Source organism: Zalophus californianus, chromosome 10 (assembly GCF_009762305.2).
Source record: "Zalophus californianus isolate mZalCal1 chromosome 10, mZalCal1.pri.v2, whole genome shotgun sequence".
In the NCBI taxonomy this organism is placed as follows: Eukaryota; Metazoa; Chordata; class Mammalia; order Carnivora; family Otariidae; genus Zalophus; species Zalophus californianus.
Window position 1 is genome coordinate 6,358,503 of NC_045604.1, and position 21,123 is coordinate 6,379,625.

Sequence of the window (21,123 nt, forward strand, 5' to 3'; positions counted from 1 at the left end):
ATGTAGGGCCAACATCTTTTCTTTGAGTCAGATCTGGAAGAATTCCATGTTGCCTTTCAATACAAACTACACTCACAATGCATCAACCATAATTTCCAGTATCAGTTACTCTTACTCTAAATTAGATTAAGAATTTAAAGATACTTTTTTAAGCAATCTGAATGCAGACTGGTATGATTTTTTTTTTCTCAGTCTTTTATGGTTGTCTTGGAATGAGTGAATTTTTTAAACTATTCACTTTTATTAAATCTCCTTTTCACACTTTATCAATTTCCCTAATATTTTTTTAAAGATTTATTTATTTGAGAGAGCATGAGCAGGAGGGCAGAAAGAGGGAGAGAGAATCTCAAGCGGACTCTGCACTGAGCTTGGAGCCCATCGTGGGGCTCAGTCTCAACGAGCCTGAGATACCTGAGCCAAAACCAAGGGTTGGATGCTTAGCCAACCGTGCCACCCAGGCGCCCCCAATTACCCTAACAAATACAATTAGCAAAAGTACTTTTGGGAAAAGAAAAACAAAACTAGTCATGAATGTTCACTTGTGCTGTGGGTATCAGTAAGTTTTTTTTTTTTTTTTTTTTGGGTATCAGTAAGTTTTAGAAGGGAGTGGGAAGGGTCATTTAATCTCAGCGGTTAGTTTAAGTTGGAGGTCAGTTTCCACTCTACAAGGATATATAGAATTAACATGAGACAACACCTAGTAGGACCTTAATTTTATTGTGAATTACCATTTCAACCTTCAGCTGAGCAAAATGTGGTCCTGTTCTTTTGACAGGTTAGTCTCCAATGCTTTAGCCCTCTTAAAAAGAGGAGAAACATAATTTTGGATGCTGCATTATGCACTAATATTTTGGTTCTCTTCTAACAAAGTGCTTGGAAAAGAATTAGGAGAACTGTATGAAAATGGCAGATTTTCTCATGCACGATATTGTGTAACACTGGGGAAAACTGTTTTATTCGCACAGTGAAATGTTTTGGTGTTTTCCCACCAGTGTTTCTCTGACTTCTTCTGGGAATAAAAATAACAATGTGTTGATGATAGTGTCTGTCCACAAAGTTTCCTCCCTGAAGATATCCCATGGTATCTCAGTCCTATAGAGGCTTTTCAGGAGTGCATTTGGAGATATCCTAAAATTGCTGACATAGATTTCAGCAACAGTGCCAAAATATAGCTTTGTTTCTGAAAACATCACTAATAGAATTTAATATGCTAAAAAGGAGTGAGATGAACACAGTTGGGGAGAAAAAGGTGATTCAGAATTTACTGTTACAGCAAGAAGCATTTAGTTTGAAGTAAATGTTAAATGAATCAACTACACTCTCCCAGATGTTTGTGTGAATAAATTATTTTTTTAATATAAGCACTGTTAGAATTTGTAGTATACCAGCTTTGATTCCCTGCAGTTCTGTGGTAAACAAGCACTTTAAAGATTTTTTTATTTATGTGAGAGAGAGAGCAAGCGAGCACGAGCAGCAGGGAGGGGTAGAGGGAGAAGTAGACTCCACACTAAGTGGGGAGCCCGATTCGGGGCTCAGTACCAGGAACCTGGGATCATGACCTGAGCCGAAGGCAGACACTTAACCTACTGAACCACCCAGGCACCCCAAACATGCACTTTAAATTCTAGATCTCCTCTCTGCCCCCCACCTTTCACAGTTTGCAAACTAATAATTAGAGGTAAGGCTGGTTAACTGTAATAATTTTTATGCATTCAAGATGTGAGTCTTCTTTTTCATAAATAATAATGTGTTTTTTGGCTTTCTCCTGCAAAAGTAACTGTTTGAAATTTAATGAAGAAGGAAAGTAGAAGACATTATGTGCAGAAAATCATGCTTGAAAACAATGTTTAGTATGGCATCTAGATCTTAGCGGGAAACTCAGATTTAAGTCTGAGGCTGACCTTAACCCATGACCAGTGGAATCCTTAAGTGTGTGTATTTTTATAGTAGCTTTAATTTGGGGCTTGCAAGTTTGTTGGTTTGTTTTCTCATTCAATTTTGGGGACCCTGAAGCAGTATTTTAATTATAGGAATTAAGCTATTTATAATTTTCACTGGCATGAAGATCAGCAAATTTTGTTTTTTCCTTGGCTATATTATGTTATTTTACTGAGAAATGTGTGATCTTTGTGTCTAACAATGCACTTAAAAAAAAAAAAAGCTCCCATGCTGCAATGCTGGAATTCTAACAGAAACAACTTCACTCATCTTTCCCCTAACTTTAAAAATAAAAAAAATCTGTTCTCACAGAAATGCTGCCTTGAGTTAAACAAAGGACAAGCAGGTTACTGGAAATGTTTTCTATACAGTTCTGTTGATGTATATTCATTCAATTTGTTTATTGCATTCTAGATTTTTCTTCACTTTGCTGATAATTGCATTTCATAATCACATTGACCTTTGAACTAAGTGTGCAGTGAATTTTTATTACCTTCAGCTGTGTTAAATCCTACTTGTAATGAGTCCTTCCCTATAGCAAGTTTGCTGAATGAGTGATGAAGTGAGGGGGGTTAATATCAGGTTCAGTTCTATCTCAATTTAACCATGCTCCCTTAAGGTGGAAACACTAATGTATGTTTTTTTTCTCTTCTTTCTTTTTCTTCTTTCTTTTCTTTCTTTCTTTCTTTCTTTCTTATCTTCTTTCTTCTTTTCTTTCTTTCTTTTCTTTCTTTCTTTCTTCTTTCTTTCTTTCTTTCTTTTCTTCTTTTTCTTTCTTTTCTTCTTTCTCTCTCTTTTTCTTTCTTTCGTGACAATTCCTATGTTTTTGCTAGGAAAAAGGAGTTATTGATGTTTAACAGCAGTAGTTCATAACAAAGTTATAAGTCGTATAATCCGCTTTGGAATACCTGCAGTTCATACATACCTTTTCCAAAACACACATACTCCCCTTTTTTTGAAGCCAGACTCTTGGCTCATCTTACTTTTAGTATTTGTGTGGTTTGGAAACCAGAAACCTCAGATGCCATGGGTCATTTATAGATTATCCAATGTTGGCATTATTACATTTGGAACTTTATAATTGTGCTAGACGTGCATTATAATTTTTTTTAATTCTTCCATTGAAGTATATGCTTTTTAAGGGCAAGAAACTATACATCTTCTTTAGTATATACTTATTGCTTACCAAAAGAAATCTAATGCTGTGGTGCTTCAAAGGAAGAGGAGGCTAAGCAGACAAAGTTCCAGGCCTCTGGCCTTACTACAAACTGCAAACAGAATGTCTACTTTTATATACCAGCAATTTGGGAATCAGAATTGGGAGGAGGGCAGAAATGTTTCCTCCTCTTAAAAAAAAAAAGTGAAAATGACTGTATTGGATAGATAATTTCAGTATCTTGTGATATTATCTAGGTCTAGCCTCCTCATTTTTACAGGATTGGAAACAGACCCAGATCATACAGCTCTTAGCGGCCGATCTAGAATTACAGTCCTTCTGTTCGACTCCTTGGCACAGTACCCTTTAAAGTACACCACAACATGTATGTTATCAGACCTAGGAGTATTCCAAGAATACAACATAGCACCTGGTAATGATAGACACTCAGTAAATCATAAGATGATTTGTAGTTAATTACCTCTAAGCCAAGTTAAAATAAAAAATGTCATTTTTGTTTATGATCCCAATGAAATGTTGGCCTCTTAGAAACCCTGACTGGGGCCTATTATAAAACTAAGCCAGGTTATAACAGGTTGTTGGCTTGTTATTCTTAGATCACCACCTGCTGCTACCGGCCACGACCCACAACAAGACCTCAAGACCAAAGATGTCAATAGTATTACCAGCAATAAACATAAATGTAAGTTGAAATTGGGTTTATGAACGATGTAAGTTTGCTTTGTTTAATAGTATTCTCTGGATTAACCAAAAGCCATTTAAAATGTTTGGTTGGTCAGATATATATCCATGCATTAATTTGAAACATTTTCCCACTTTTTTCACAAAGATTATTTTTAAATTCCTATACTCTCTTTAAAGATAACTTTAAAAAATTAAAAGATTTACTTTAAAGTTACTTTTAAAATTACTGTATATTTAAGAGAAAAAATTGATTCTCTTACAAAATCGGAAGGTTAGCATCTTGACTGCTCTACAGACTTACTATAGCCTTTCTGGTTATACATACAGTGTAAGAATTCCCTGCCTGGGTTCTGAGGGTGAATTTGTAAGCTGGGTTTTTGGGAACTCAAAGCAGTTACCTGTATTATGTAAATGGTGACATGATTCCCAGACCAAAACATCACAAGCCTATTTAGTCCATAATACTGATGAATTTGGTATTGATAGTGTTACTATTCCATTCTGTTCTCCTACTAGTGCTGGGTTATTAAATAAATTACAAATAATGCTGTAATACTTGAGACCATCTAAAGATGTTAAGGCATCTTGCTTATAATCTAGAAAGAAAAATAAGCCCAGAAATCACTGTACTCCAAAGAGAAGGTCCCATAAGGAATATACAAAGTACTAAAGAAATTTAGTAGAGATTACTTGCAGCTGGGTTCTTCATGGAAAAGAGGAATCTCTTACTCCCAATGCCAGCTGTGTGTTGTAAATGAATACAGTGTATATTGTTGACTGATTGCTTTCTCTGACACATCATATTAGGCTCTAATGACACTAGGAGGATTGGCTATCCTTCCCGAATTCATTTATCTGGTATAATGGAACTACTAGTACCCTTTTATCTAGTAGTAAGAACCTCAGTAGTTTATGAATAGACCAAAAAGTGAAGTGCCTTTTGAAGTAACCTGCAGTTGAACCAGTCCACATTCTGATTGATGATCATAGTTAAACAACCAAATATAATTGTTAAAAACAAAAACCAGGGATTCTAGATAAATCCCAGTAAAAATTTAGTCTTAGAGAAAAAGTATTAGATGTTCACTGTACATTTTAAGACCATAGAGGACTATAGAATTTCATTGAGCTGTGTGCAGACAGCTTATTAGAAATGCTTTAGAGGTCATAGGGGCACATGTGTGGCTCAGTCAGTTGAGCGGCTGGCTCTTGGTTTTGGCCTCAGGTCATGATCTCCTGAGATCATGGGGTTGAGCTCCACATTGGCCTCCATGCTCAGTGCAGAGTCTGCTTGAGATTCTCTCCCTTTGCCCCCCTCACTGTTCAAGTTCTCTCTCTTAAAATTAAAATATATGAATAAAATCTTAAGGGACAAAAAAAAGAAATGCTTAGGAGGTCATGATCTCAGGATTGTAAGATTGAGCCCCGCCTAGCGTGGGAGCCTGCTTAAGATTCTCTCTCTCCATCTCCCTTTGCCCGCCTCCACCCTCCCTCTCTTAAAAAAAGAAAAAAAGAAATGCTTAGGGAGGCAGCTTGTTTTATTTTATTTTTTAAGATGTATTTATTTTAGAGAGAGAGTGTGTGTGTGCATACATGTGCAGGGGGTGGGGCAGGGGGGAGAGAGAGAGAGAGATCTCAAGCAGGACCTCCCCACTGAGCGCAGAGCCCTATGTGGGGCTCAGTCTCATGACCCTGAGATCATGACCTGAGCCGAAATAAAAGAATCAGACACTCAACCGACTGAGCCACCCAGGCACCCTGAGGCAGCTTTATAGGTAGAAAATAAAACATTTGTTTTGCTAAAGCGTAAAAGAATTATGACATTTTCTTAGTCTTACAAAGACATTTAGAACAAATAAAAAAAAAAAAAGCAAAAACTGTAACATTGAGAAGAACTTATCTTTCTTCAGTAAAGGCATACCTCCAAAGCTTTCACGGAGCGGTCCCTACTACTACTTCAAGAAGGACAGTATATTCCAAAGTGTACTGTGTTACACTCCAAAGAATATGTTTAGGAAATGTCATTTATTCTTATTTCATAGGGATTGGGTTTCTCTGCTTGAACCATAGTAGATTTAAGTTCTGGTCAGCTTATGCTCAGAAAGGCTATTATCTAAGCTTCAACAAGACAGAATTCACTTAATTTTGTTCTGATATTGAATTTCTTATGCAAGAGAATGCCTGGTTTTATTTTATGACAGTGAGTTTTCCATGTTTACTAAGCCAAAAACAATATGATGCTGTTTGACTCTGTTGATCTTGGCCAGGGGACTAATTTTTGAAAATGAGCCTTTCATGGATTTGAAAAATACAATCATTAGAAGATCATTTCCTTTTTAATCTGGTTTTGATTTCTTTATAAATAAATTTAGTTTTTTCCTTTTTAGGGTATAGTAAACTATTCGAAAAGTTAAGATTCAAATTCAAGAAATACTGGTTGAATATCTACCACGTGCCAAGTGTTGTGCTGTATCCTCAGTCTCTTTCTGAACAGTCCCTCCACCTTCTTGCTCTGAGGGTTAGAATCTGATTTTGCCTCCTCACCTTATATGCCTCTGAGCCTACAGGTGGCGTGGGGTATATCCTTGCTCCCCACTGCAACTTCCAAATGATCTCGCCATCTTTCCCCTCCAGCTCCCCCCAACATCTTAAAGTGTATAATGTAGGGGCTTTACTCCCCTTACTCTGGCTTGTCGCTGTCTTCTGTCCCATCTTCACTGATGACTCTCCACCGCTGCTTTTTCTACCTCTCTGTGTAACTTCAGCATTCAGAGAGAGGATTCGTCCAGCACCCTGGCCTCTCTTGATCCCATTGTCTTTTTTTCCTTTTTTAAGATTATTTATTTGAGAGAGAGAGGGAGAAACGGACGCCCTGCTGAGTGGGGAGCCAGACTCGGGGCTCCATCTCAGAACCCTGAGGTCATGACTGAGCCAAAATAAAGAGTTGGACACTCAAGCGACTGAGCCATCCCGGCACCCCAATCCTGTTGTCTTTTATTCTGTACCCCCTCAGCCTCCCATCCACATGGTCATACGCTGGATCTCCTCATCAATAATGGCACTGCCGCTTGAAATACCCTCTCCACGCAGCCCACTCCTGCTTATTTCTTACTGTGAACCCACACCCAACTACCCTCTGACCTCACAATCTGCAGACCTCCGACCCCACCACTTTTTCGTATGGATCACGTTCGTAATGTTCATGTATTCCTCCTTATCTAGCCGAGATTCCACCCCCCACACTTTCACGGCTCTCTGGCATCCCCCTTACTTACTCCCTGGCTGCTTTTTCTCCTGGGTGTCACTTGTCTGTAAAAGTCCCCCTCCCTAGCTAAACCCAGCTGTCCTCTTTAGGCCTACTCTCAGCCCTGAAAACGGCCAGAAGAGGGCGCCTGGGTGGCTCAGTTGGTTGAGCGACTGCCTTCGGCCCAGGTCATGATCCTGGAGTCCCGGGATGGAGTCCCACATCGGGCTCCCTGCTCGGCGGGGGGTCTGCTTCTCCCTCGGACCCTCTTCCCTCTCGTGCTCTCTCTCTCTCATTCTCTCTCTCTCTCAAATAATAAATAAAATCTTAAAAAAAAAAAGAAAACGGCCAGAAGATACCATCTAGTCAGGACAAGTAGATTGCAAATTTACGACGACTAATTCCAGAGGGCATTCAGTACTGCCAGTCACGGCTCGTAATTTCACTTGCCTTCTGTCTGAAGCAAGAACTTCTCACCCTCTCTTCTCAAATCGCCAACACCCCCTCCGCCGATGAACTCCCCACATGCCACGCTGAGAAAACAGAGGACTGCTGGCAGAGCCGCGTCATCTCCCCTGCCGGAGGCGCAGCTGCTGCTGCGGCGCACAGACCCGGCCCGCCCTGCCGGGCGGGGAGGAGCTCTCTTCCGTTGGGTTCCAAAAGCTCAGTTGCTCTTTATTAGATACGTGTCACTGGGCAAGTTATTTAGTTTTTCTGTACCTCAGCTTCCTCATCTGTAAAAGGAGGTATTAGTAATACCTGTATCTTAGAGTTGATGTGAGAATTAAATGAGTAAGAATGCTTTCAAAGTGCCCTGGCCATTTCCAGCGTGGACACTCGTGCCCGTTGTCACCATCATCTTCCCACGTCACCTAAGGTGTTCTCCTTTCTTTTGGACCACTGTGTCCCAGCCCCTCTCACGGTTTCAGAGACTTTGCTTCTCCACTGATACCCCTTCTGTCCTGCGCCATCAGCCTCTTCTCTACCGGTTCAACATACACAAACGTCTCCATACGACCTTTGGTGTGGGGAGACTGTTTATGCCGGTCCTGTTTCTCCCGCTGTCCTTCAGGGAAACGCTCTTGAAGAGAGTGCCTTGTACTCGCTGCCTCATCTGCTTATCTCCTGGTCTCTCCTCCACACTCATATGTTCTTTCTTCTGAACCTTTTGAGCCTAGATTGCAGACATTCTTATTTTACCCCCCAAACACCTGAATATGCATCTCCAAGAAAGGGGTATTTCCTACATAAGCCACAAGAAAATGACCACGCTTAAAAAAAAAAAAAAAGCTTAGCGTTGATACTATGCAGTTTAATATATAGCCCATATTCACATTTCCAGTTTGCCCCTAAAATGCTCTTTATAGCTTTTTGTGGGGAGGGATGCAGAATCGAGTCAAAGACCATACGTTACACCCACTTGGCACACCTCTTTAGTATCCTTTCATCTTAGAACTCTTGCCTTCTGTAAAAAATTGTCTTTCCTGACATACACACTTTTTAGAAACCAGAGTCGCTGAGGTATAACATATATACAGTAAAAATCAACAATTTTCTGTGTACCGTTTAATGAGTTTTGACAAATGTATACAGTTGTGAACCTACCCATCAGTCATGATACAGATGTTTTCATTACTTCAGAAAGTCTTCTCGTACCCCTTTGCAGCCATTCCCCTGAAGTATATTTTTGACATACCCTTCTTTTGAAACACTTCATCTTGTAGGCTTTCCTGATACCGTGGCTTGTCTCATTTTCCGCCTTTGTCTCCTTGTCGCTCAGCTTAGCCAGCTTGTCCTCCTCTGTGAGGACCGGAAACTGGTTTCCTATGTTATGTTTGCTGCTTACAGCCCAGCTCCTAGAGCAGTGTCTGGTGTAGGAAAATTGCAAGATGAGGCGCTCTGGTAGACATTAAAGCCCAACAGAGTTAATTTGTACTGATTGTACAACCACTGAATAACACAGCCAGGATTTCAGAAAGTGTATAAGGTATGTTCTAATTAATTGTTATATTGTTATTTCAGTATTAAAGACAGATGTATGAATATCAAAAATATTTGGGGTTCCAGAATTTAAGATAGATTTTTATACCACTCTGTTCCTTATGGTGTAAGTCTGTGCACATTCGTTTGAGAGCAGAATACAATGCAATTCCTGTGTTTTGAATTTGATGGACTCAGGTTTGTTGAATGGCTGAATAAGTGAGGTAAATGTTATTTGGTCAGTACTTTGTGGTCACTTGAAAGATTTTACTGTTTTAATTCTTCATATGACTAAAAACCATTGGCAAGTACAGTTTCGTCTAATCTTTCCAAATACAAATTAATTTGTTTACTAGTTACCTCTCTACCATATTGGTTGAGATTTGGAATTCATTGTAAAGAGTGAATTGAAACTATTAACCTCCTTTTCAACAATTGTTCTACAAAAGAAAGCACATGCAAAAAAATTGAAGTATAGAACTCATGTTCCAGAGATGGATTTCTTTGGCTTATTGGGTACATGAATTTGACAGGCAATACTATATCACTTACCAACATTTGGGCACCTGTTTCTTGCAAGGGCAGAGATGTTGTGAGGATATCTCTAACATAAAAGTTTTTCATCCTGAGCAGGGTAAGAATTTAAGAAAGTTGAATAAAATATATTTTCTGCCATTTCTGAGTTCAAAAGTTACTTGTACCTTGGAAAGGAACATGAGTTCTGGGTTTGATCCCTCTCTCTGACTTTAGTGGTGCCTGTAGGATTTTGGAGAGGGTGGTGGAAGACAAAGTCAAATTTTTATTGAGCAGTTGGTTTCTGTAGTTCCCTGGATAGGGATATTTGGGAAGAGGAATTTGATTTTCCAATTTGGGCAAAGTAAATTAGATTCCCAAGTCAATATCTGATCTTAAATTATAACACATAATGACTCTACTTTGTGGTTTTGAGCTATGGAAAAAGTCTATACAAGAAATAGCCAAAGGGGCGCCTGGGTGGCTCAGACGGTTAAGCGTCTGCCTTCGGCTCAGGTTGTGATCCCAGGGTCCTGGGATCGAGGCCCGCATGGGGCTCCCTGTTGAGGGGGGAGCCTGCTGCTTCCCCTGCTTGTACACTCTCTCTCTCTGTCAAAAATAAATAAAATTAAAAAAAAAAAAGAAATTGCTAAAGAGAGCAGGATAAGGGTGTGAAATTCATGCCATTTAGAAAATGCTAGTTACATCATTCTATCTTTTCTATGCCGATGTAACTTTTGTAATTTCTTTCATTTTGCATTCTCTTTGATACTTGATATCCTTTGTCTCATGTGACAGTTGAAAACAGGTTAGTGAAGCTGTAAGAAAGTCTGTCTTTGAAGAAGTCTTCACACTGAATTGAAATAAAATGAAATGCTAGGTATGCTTAAAAAAAGCTTTTAAAAAATGATTGCAGATGGTTGGCAGAGCAGTGGATGATAAATTAGAGGCTATTGCTATTTATAAAAAAGGGATTCTGGAAGTTTTCCTTGTACTATAAGTCAACATTTCCTGCTTTTAAATTATTTCCACTTATGTTGTGGTAAAACTGCTCATTTCCTTTCTTTCTTCATAAGTAATTCAACAAAAGAGACCATAGGAGAGATCTTATTTTTAATGGTAGCTACTTTGTAGACGTCTTTCACAGGGAATGAACACAGCCACTAGCAGATGCGCAATCTGACCAACACTTTGATTTGGTTCTACTGTTCCCCTTCTCTCTGTGAATCATGTACCTAAGTTAGTGTGGTACCTGAGTAGTAAAGAGAAAACTATTCTAATTCTACCCTGTCCTTGGTAAGGGTTCAAGTAGATGAACAAATGACTAGAAGGCTACACTGTATTTATATTTAATCTCAGGGTAATTTCCATGTAAAAATCTAGAAGAACTTATTAGCAGTGAAACATCCTTTTAGTTGAAGAGGATGTAATAGAAGGGCAGGAAGCAAACCAACTCACCAAATGTGTTGGTTTTAATAATAAGAGAATGTTGATACAACTGCTTTTGATGATCACCAGTTTCATAAAACTGTGATCCCAAAGAAAATGTATTTGGAAACTGTCCTGTTTTAGACATGTTCTGCACAAGCAGGCTGGTTGTCTGTAAGAGAATTGTGCCTAAAAGTTGTGCCTTTTAGTCTTATAAATTCTCTTTTTCTTAAAGGCCTGCAGGTTATCTACTTTCTTAAAAATATATTTACAACCTTGCATTTCTTCCATTTCGGTGTTCTGTAATTGAGTCTAGACAGTTGAGTGAGTTGAGTCCTCTCTTCCAACCGTGTTTTAAATATTTTAAAACATATAGTCAAATATTTGACTTTTGACTCACTACGAAAGCAGTAGTACAGTTTCCACACTGAGAATTTCTACTGACAAAAGGAGAAAAATGACACTAGTCACAAAAAAGAAAGATTTTTTTCTTTCAATATATATCCACAGATCTATAAATTAGGTCTAGCTGGCAGGTATAATGGGAAGTGTTAACACTGACCATACTAGCTGTGATAAACAGTATCTTCATAAAGACCTGAGTCTTCATGTTGATCCCCTGTGTTGAACTGGCAGTTTCCTCGTGAGAAGACAGTCACCCGTGGGAGGCAGAATATGACATTACCTTTACAATGTGGGTAACATTTGGCTCAATTCCTTAGATCCCTTTTTAGCTTACCTTCTCTAGTGATGTTAAATCACGAGCCGGGCCTAGACCAATAGTGATGATTTAGATCAGTTCTAAACCGGAAACAACATACTGATTAATTTTTTAAGAGAAATCAAGTTCTGGGTAGTTATAAATCATAATGCCTCTGGCATCGGATCAAAAATTTGAAGACTATGATAGATACTAGGATCTTGGTACCTTGGGAGGTAAAACTTGAACTGGACTGTAAAGGAAACTTAGAGGAGGATGAGGAGGAGGAGATTTTTTAATGTAAGGACTGCATTTAGCTGCAAGTAACAGAAAACCTTAACTAAACATTGTCTTAAATAAATTGGATTCATTTTTTCTTATATATAATCACCATACATTACGTACAGTTTTTGATGTAATGTTCCATGATTTATTGTTTGTGTATAACACCCAGTGCTCCACGCAGAACGTGCCCTCTTTAATACCATCACCAGGCTAACCCATCCCCCCACCCCCCTCCCCTCTGGAACCCTCGGTTTGTTTTTCAGAGTCCATCGTCTCTCATGGTTCATCTCCCCCTTCGATTTCTCCCCCTTCATTCTTCCCCTCCTGCTATCTTCTTCTTCTTCTTCTTTTTTTTTTTTTTAACATATATTGTATTATTTGTTTCAGAGGTACAGATCTGTGATTCAACAGTCTTGCACAATTCACAGCGCTCACCATAGCACATACCCTCCCCAATGTCTATCACCCAGCCACCCCATCCCTCCCACCCCCCACCACTACAGCAACCCTCAGTTGTTTGTTTCCTGAGATTAAGAATTCCTCATCTCAGTGAGGTCATATGATACATGTCTTTCTCTGATTGACTTATTTCGCTCAACATAACACCCTCCAGTTCCATCCACGTCGTTGCAAATGGCAAGATCTCATTCCTTTTGATGGCTGCATAATAGTCCAATGTATATATATACCACATATTCTTTATCCATTCATCTGTCGATGGACATCTTGGCTCTTTCCACAGTTTGGCTGTTGGTGGACACTGCTGCTATAAACATCGGGGTGCACGGACCCCTTCGGATCCCTAAATTTGTATCTTTGGGGTAAATACCCAGTAGTGCAATTGCGGGCTTGTATGGTAGCTCTATTTTCAACTTTTTGAGGAACCTCCATACTGTTTTCCAGAGGGGCTGCACCAGCTTGCATTCCCACCAACAGTGTAGGAGGGTTCCCCTTTCTCCGCATCCCCGCCAACATCTGTCGTTTCCTGACTTGTTAATTCTAGCCATTCTGACTGGTGTGAGGTGGTATCTCATTGAGGTTTTGATTTGGATTACCTTGATGCCGAGTCATGTTGAGCACTTTTTCATGTGTCTGTTGGCCATTTGGATGTCTTCTTTGGAAAAACGTCTGTTCATGTCTTCTGCCCATTTCTTGATTGGATCATTTGTTCTTTGGCTGCTGAATTTAAGAAGTTCTTTATAGATTTTGGATACTAGTCTTTTATCTGATATGTCATTTGCAAATATCTTCTCCCATTCTGTCAGTTGTCTTTTGGTTTGTTGACTGTTTCTTTTGCTGTGCAAAAGCTTTTTATCTTCATGAAGTCCCAATAGTTCATTTTTGCCCTTGCTTCCCTTGCCTTTGGCGATGTTTCTAGGAAGAAGTTGCTGCGGCTGAGGTCGAAGAGGTTGCTGCCTGTGTTCTCCTTTAGGATTTTGATGGACTCCTGTCTCAACATTTAGGTCTTTCATCCATTTGGAGTCTATTTTTGTGTGTGGTGTAAGGAAATGGTCCAGTTTCATTCTTCTGCATGTGGCTGTCCAATTTTCCCAACACCATTTGTTGAAGAGACTTTTTTCCATTGGACATTCTTTCCTGCTTTGTCAAAGATGAGTTGACCATAAAGCTGAGGGTCCATTTCTGGGCTCTCTATTCTGTTCCATTGATCTATGTGTCTGTTTTTGTGCCAGTACCATACTGTCTTGATGATGACAGCTTTGTAATAGAGCTGGAAGTCCGGAATTGTGATGCCGCCAGCTTTGCTTTTCTTTTTCAACATTCCTCTGGCTATTCGGGGGTCTTTTCTGGTTCCATACAAATTTTAGGATTATTTGTTCCATTTCTTTGAAAACAGTGGATGGTATTTTGATGGGGATTGCATTGAATGTGTAGATTGCTCTAGGTAGCACTGACATCTTCACAATATTTGTTCTTCCAATCCATGAGCATGGAACGTTTTTCCATTTCTTTGTGTCTTCCTCAGTTTCTTTCATGAGTATTTTACAGTTTTCTGAGTACAGATCCTTTGCCTCTTTGGTTAGATTTATTCCTAGGTATCTTATGGTTTTGGGTGCGATTGTAAATGGATTCGACTCCTTAATTTCTCTTTCTTCTGTCTTATTGTTGGTGTATAGGAATGCCACTGATTTCTGTGCATTGATTTTATATCCTGCCACTTTACTGAATTCCTGTATGAGTTCTAGCAGTTTGGGCGTGGAGTGCTTTTACTAGGCACACTGTGATCTGAAAAAAAAATACAGATTTGGCTCAGTACGGAAGGAGTGGGTACTGGGTGGGCAGATGAGCAGCAGCTGCGTGCTGTGGCGGTCCGTCATGCGCTGAGCTGGGACTGAGTAAAGTGTCTGGGAGGAGACAGTGAGGAGGGCACTCGAGTGGAAGAGGATGAGAAGTCGTGTTTGCTGCAGGGGATGCAGCTATGTGATGTCGGTCATTAACGAGTTCGGGCAGTGCCTTTAAGCTCTCCGGCATAAAAATTACACTCCGAAAGTTCTGTTAAGAGACCGTTAAGCCAGCTGAGGTCCGTCACTGAACAAAAGTTAGGGAAGATGAGCTAGGATGCATTGCACCAAGTAGGGGTGAGGTTGTGAAAGGCCTGGAATGGAGAGAAAGGAAAAGTGTCCAGAGAAATCTCAAACGGAAAATCTATTGCGCCTGGCAACTGAAGGAGGGAGCAGAAGCTGATTGCACGATGGTAAAGTAGCTGTTTCTTGCCACCCTCGTTTCCTCTGGGCGAAGTTGTCAGCGTAACCATTCTTAGCGCCTCCCAAACTGTTCGGTTAGCCCCACTTGGTGTGGCCTCTTCTGAACCCACTCCTGCAAAGTAAGTCTGAGGATAGGATTTTGAAATGGAAGAGACGAGATTAATGGTGGATCTGCCTTTCTGTACCTGAAGACTTACCACTTTGTTGAGAGTGATACTGCTTTGAGGATTTATTGGCAGTTGCACAGGTCCATTTTTTTCATGAGTAGTTTGTCTTTTTTAGTATTTGATTTACTAATAAACTGTTGAATCTGTGGGAACTTTCATGAGCCTCCAGAGGTTTACCTCGGATCAGGCTGCACTGCATCTTCCAGGATATTAGTACTTTCTTGCCCCAAAGGAGCCAGTTGCCGAGTCCGCTGCACCGAAAAGACCTTCCAGGTCCCGTCAGCTCTCAGTGAGATCACTTTCACTCTTTCTCCCTTGTGGCAAAAATCTGTTTCTACTCAAAACAGATGGTTTAGCTTTCGACTAATAAAAACTAGAGATCAGAATCTATTTAAGCCAACAGAGTTGGTTTGAGGTTCCTACTAACTGTTCAAAATCTGAATTATTTCTTTATTTTACACATATTAAGCTCCTCAGAATGGATTTATCTTTGTACTGGAAAATCAGGGACTTTGTAGTGAGTCGGAAGATTGAACCATTTCACGTAATCTCGAGTTTCTGTTTCTCTGAAGAACTACTTAACAAGCACAGGCTCAACTCCTCTGTTTTCTCTTCTGTGATGATACCAGCTGGAAACAGTAGGAATCCTAACTTTCTGTGGAGTGCTACATAGTTCTTTCAGGACTTGCTGGTGATTTTTTTGTTATTTAAGACACAGCTGAGAACGGGTGATAGGGCAGCGTCATCTCAGGGACATCCGTGTCAAAGATGCTATAATTCTTGGAGACTGCTCCTCTTCTTGGGCTTTCACAAGTAAAGGTGAAAGAGTCCTCAGAAATCTGTATTTTTCTGAATCTAGAATGTTGCAATTGAAAATATGGATACAGATTGTTAGAGCTTTTGCTTTGGGAATCTTGAGTACATCAGGCAAGAAATGCCTTTGAACTTAACCAAATATCCATAGTTTCTTCCATATTTATTACAGATTTTACAGAAACAATTGCATGCCTTAAACATAAGATTTAGATTAATAATGAGACAAATGTGAACTGTAAAATAGTTTGTTGCTAGGAGTGGGGTTGTTAGGAAGACCATATGGTTAGCCTCTGTGAGGATATCCAAAGCCCATGTCTTTGTTTTCGTTCTACTTACTATACAGGACAGAACCTTGTGGGAAATGTGATTCACTTGGTATAACTACAGTATAGATTAGGACAGAGAAAGACTCACTAATATTCATGTTGTCCAGCCATAAAATATCACGGGGTCAGAGGCTTTGGTACAGCCATCCACGCTAACTCCCTGCTAGTGTCAGAGTTTCCTTCTGCCACATTTCACTCAGTGGCCAACAACTTTATTTATTTTTTTTTAAGATTTTATTTATTTATTTGAGAGAAAGCGAGAATGAGCAATGGGGAGGGGCAAAGGGAGAGAGAGAGAGAGAAGCAGACTCCCTACTGACCAGGGAGCCCGACGTCGGGCTCGATCCCAGGACCTGGAGATCATGATGTGAGCCAAAGGCAGATGTTTAACCAACTGAGCCTCCCAGGTGCCCTGGCCCACCACTTTAGCTACTGTCCCCTCCGAGGATGAAGGCTGAGGGGTTTAATAGGGGCTTAAATAGCTCTGGCAATTTGCAAATTGTTCCTTTTTTGTCTCTTCCTCATTCTACCTATAAACCCACAGGATTATATATGAATATAATCTTTCTTCCACACGACAGACCTCTAGCTACTTGTATTCTGTATATATCCTCTGAGCCTTCATACACCACGGCCTTCCAGTATTCAGAAGCTGTTCTTCTTGTGGCCTCCATTCTGTGGTCACTCTCTTCTGGATGGGTTCTGGTTTTTCCACCTCTTATGGAGGGCTATGAATATGGAGCATAATGGAGTATCTCCAGATTTTATGCAGTGTATTTTGAATGATGACATCAAAGTGTTTTTTCCAGTTACAACCTACAGTGTGCCTTTTGTCAATTCCAGTCCATGGTTCCTTTCACATATATCATTACCAAACCATGTCTCTTCCATTTTGCTTCCTGATTTTGATTTTTGGACTGTTTTTATCCTGATTTAACATTTTCTTAATAAAGTCTTTCTTAAATCCCTTACTCAGACGTTCAGGGAAAGCTTTCCTAAGCCCATAGAATAGGTTAGGTGCCCCTCTGCCCCCCTCCACTGCCCAGAATACTCTGAACTCCCTTATTTTTGTAACATTCATATCATTTATAATCGGTAGCTTATTGTCTCACCTGCTAAACTGTAGGCTCTTTAAGGGTAGAGACCCTGTTTGTTTACTATCTGTTGTTATTCCTAGTGCCTTAGGAAAAAATAAGTGCCTGACACACAGTAGGTGCTCAACAAAATGTGTTGGATTGAATTAAATGTATAAAGCCTCTCTGCAAGCTAGGCACTCTCATTTGTATCCAGGAGAAAAAGGTAATCAATTAAATCCACACACACAGAGTGATCTTTGAACTGAATCCTGAAGGATTCATGTGATTGGCCAAGTGTGTGAACATTCTGGGCAGAGGGAACAGTATAATAGGGATATCAGAACAAGAAAACTAGTTAGCCTGCTTGGGGGATTAAAAGTTCCTTGAGGTGCAGAGGAAGCCAGCAGAGGCCAGTTCACGAAGGCCTGTAGGACATGATGCGGAGTTGTGATTCTACCCTGTGAGTAGTGGGGAGCTACTAAAAGATTTTGGGCAGAGAGGCACAAGTAGAATCATGTTTCAGATATTTCCCTGATGGCAAGGATGGATTAGAGGGGGCGATGCTTTTTACACAGACAAAGTTATAATCATCTAGTCGAGAAACAGCAGTTTGAATGAACATTGATTACTTCAGTTTCTGGCGCACAGGGATGTGGGAGCTTAGCGGGGTGGGTCCGGCCCCAAGTCTCTTGTGAGGTTGTAATCAGGCTGTGGGTGGAGCTGAGGATTTGACCGGGGCCGAAGGATCTGTTCCTAGGCTCACGCACTGTTGGCAGCAGGCTTCAGCTCCTCACCTGAGGGCCCCTTCCTGGCGCTTCCCCCAGATCAACCGATCCATGAGGGCAAGAAGGTGAGCAAGTGAGAGAACTCACCAGACAGAAGCCAGGCTTTCACACCTAATTGCCGAAGTGACATGCCGTCACCTCCCCCGCATGCTGTAAACTGCACAGACCGCACCTGGGATGTTGTAGGGGGCACTCCACGAGGGTGTGAGTACCCGGGGGTGCGGGTCGGGGGGCATCTTAGAGGCTGCTTGCCATGCTGCCTGTCACAGTGTACCAAGAGCACGTCTAAAAGTCGGGACACTGTGGTGGTTTATGGAGACAGAAGGACGGACTACTTCACAGAGAAACTGTCCTATTAATCGTTTCTCCCAGCTTCTTACTGCCTAGAGCATTTGCTTGACTGAAAAGTAAGATCACTAAGACCCCATTATAAGTGTTAAATAATGGCTAGTTTGTAATCATTGCTCCATTTTCTGAGCTTTGATAACCCAGTTCCCTGTTTGTTTTATAGGGTAATGCAGTCGTGGCTCAGGTTCGCAAGTATCTGTCACATGGCACCCTGCTAAGTCATGTGCGGCTTTCAGAGGGACTCTGGGATGTGATTTATGTCTTCAGAGAGCTACTCTTACTGGGAAACAGGACATTCGAGATCAGAGAGAATCTCAGAGCTGGAAGAGAACTTAGGGACAGTCTAACACAGCCTTATGTTACGTATGGATAAGAAAACAGGTTGGGGGAGGCGGACTGCTGATGGAGCTGTGACCTGAAGCCAGATCTTTACGTCCCCAGGCAGAGCGCTTGAGTTAAATGTGAAAGGTGATGTTTTTTGGTTTGGTTTGGTTTGGTTTGGTTTGGTTTTTAGAGAGGAGCGGGGGAGGAGGAGAGGGAGAGGGAAAGAGAATCTTAAGCAGGCTCCACAACCAGCTCGACGTGGGGCTCGATCTCATGACCCTGAGCCAAAGTCAAGAGTCAGACACTTAACCGACTGAGCCACCTGAAAGGTAATGTTTTTTATACCAAGAACATTCTTTGGAAACATAAAACCATTTTTTATATTTGAAGCAGAATGGCGTAGTATTTGATGTGGGGAAAGGTGAGGTGTATCTTAGAAGACATTTCTGTGTTTTTTGAGAAGACCCCCTCACTCCATCACTGATTACTGTATGACTTTTGCACTAAATTATAATACATTTGAGAACACAAAATAATTAGCAGTGCCACATACCTTACAGTTTTCTGAAGCAGGGACCACCCTAATTGACAGATACTTATATAATTTTCCCATTTTAAAGTGATAAATATCCAGGGTTAAATAATGTAAAAAATTATGGTACAAAATGAGTAAAAACAGTATGTAAATACGAGCTATACTGTCAGAATGAGAGAGTAGAAATATAGAAAATTAGGCATTTACAAGATTCACTCAGTGTATATCACAGTTTAAAATATTTTGGAGGTTTGTTTTTTTTTTCCCCCCAAACAAAACGCTTTTTAATCACCCATTGCTTATATTCCTAAATAGTTTTAAGTTGCAAATTCAGGTTTAGTTCCTCTTTTTGTGAGCACCTGCCATGTATATGAAGCATATTTTGGGGTTCTTTAACATAGATAATTGCAGGCAGTCGTCACCAAGTCTCCGTGACATAACTGTATCCGTTTCACAGCTGAAGTGGTGAGGGGATTGAGGGAGCTGTGACTGAACTGTCTGAGGAGTCCTTCACGGCCCGCTCTCTGGGGCCCCAGCACTAGCTCCTAACGTGTCTTCAGCCCTTCCCTGAAGCACATTTGTGACGAAGTCAAGACAGTAGAATTAAATACCAGTTTATGTTGCCATAATTTCAGAGTAAAAGCTACTGCATTTATGTTCTGGTCATCTCTCAGTATTTTAATATTAAGCACATATTTTGGATGCTGGTCGACAAAAAGATGCCATATTTATATTCTTATAAGATAGACATACTCACCCACTAGTTCCCTGGACTTTCCATGATAAACCAAAAAGATTTTTTTCCTATCTTAAAATACGAAGAAACGAACTGGGAGCCTATAAGCTCCAGCTTCCTTGACATCATAAATTTACCTCATTAAAGCACTGTTTTATAAATTCATTCCGTCCACATATAGCAAGCATTGATTTCAGAGTTTGGTTGCTTTTTCCGTGGTACTTAAACGTAGCTTTTTTTTTTTTTTTCTTTCACATTTCCCAGTAAATAAATGTTACTCATTTCCCTAAACTAGCCTGTCCCAGACCAATAGATGAGTTCCACTTTCAAAATAAAACATATCACTTAGTAGGAAAATTAAACAGTCTGTCTTCTCACTAATGAATTTACTATCAGCGTTTGTATAGACATGGCCATGTGTTTTCCCAGGAAAACCAGCCTGCAGTCAGACAAAGATAGCTGGTAAGTTCCATTAGAAGGACTAGGCTATGAACATGAAAGATCTCCTGCCCCCTCTGCTGAGTTCAGTTCAATTCATCGTGCTGTTCTCACACATTCTAGCAAACACACTGCCCCGTTAGTGCTGTCTTCCCTCTCTTATTCCACAGAGCCTCATAGAGCATGTACTTAGTAAGTACTGCCTTTGTAAACAGCCAATTCGATTCCATCTTTATTAAGAACCTACTAAATGTTAGATAATCGTTTTATGAGCTGAGATACTATTTAATATGAAAATTATAGGTAGACCCCTGCCTTAGGTAAGCTCATAATATAATAGAGCTTTTTATTTTTTTTAACTTTTAGCCGCTTTTATCAATCAGTGTCAAATAACAGGGTATTTTATCAATTTATCAATTTACTGTCAAATAACAGGGTATCTAAGCGGAATTTGGTAAGTTAAGCAGAATTTCTAGGAGAGCCAGAGAGTGAGACTTGGAGATTTGTTAGGCAAAAACAAAGCCCCGCGTTACCCCCACAGAGCATGCACCATTGATGACACTGATTCCAAACTCTGCTTCGGGACCTGCCCCGTGGCTGGCTCTCGACACTAGACGCTTCTCCCACCGGGACCTCCGCCCTCTCCAGAGGGGTTTTTATAGCCGAGGCTGCTTTGTAGTCTGGAGCCTGGTGCATCGAATTGGCAGTGTTCACACCCTAGTTACCGGGAAGTCTGGAAACTGTACTAGAAAAACCTATACCTCCCTTCTCCTGTGTTTTTCTCCTTTACTACTCACTTAGAACACTTCTGGTCACCAAATGTGTTTGGAGTCGGGGATTCCCCCATACCAAGCAGTTCTCCATTACAGGATCTGATTGTCCTAAAATTTAACTCAGTTC

At 40.5% G+C, this 21,123-nt stretch overlaps 1 protein-coding gene across 1 annotated transcript in view; it reads left to right on the forward strand.

The window, feature by feature from the left end:
• The window catches only part of ATF6 (activating transcription factor 6), a gene marked incomplete at its 5' end in the record, with an annotated part of 204,815 nt that overhangs the window by 145,069 nt on the left and 38,623 nt on the right, over window positions 1–21,123 (forward strand). Inside the window, one exon of the mRNA XM_035722023.1 lies at window positions 3,715–3,797. Within this exon, the coding sequence (XP_035577916.1) occupies window positions 3,715–3,797 (83 nt within the window). The remainder of the gene's footprint in view (window positions 1–3,714; window positions 3,798–21,123) is intronic.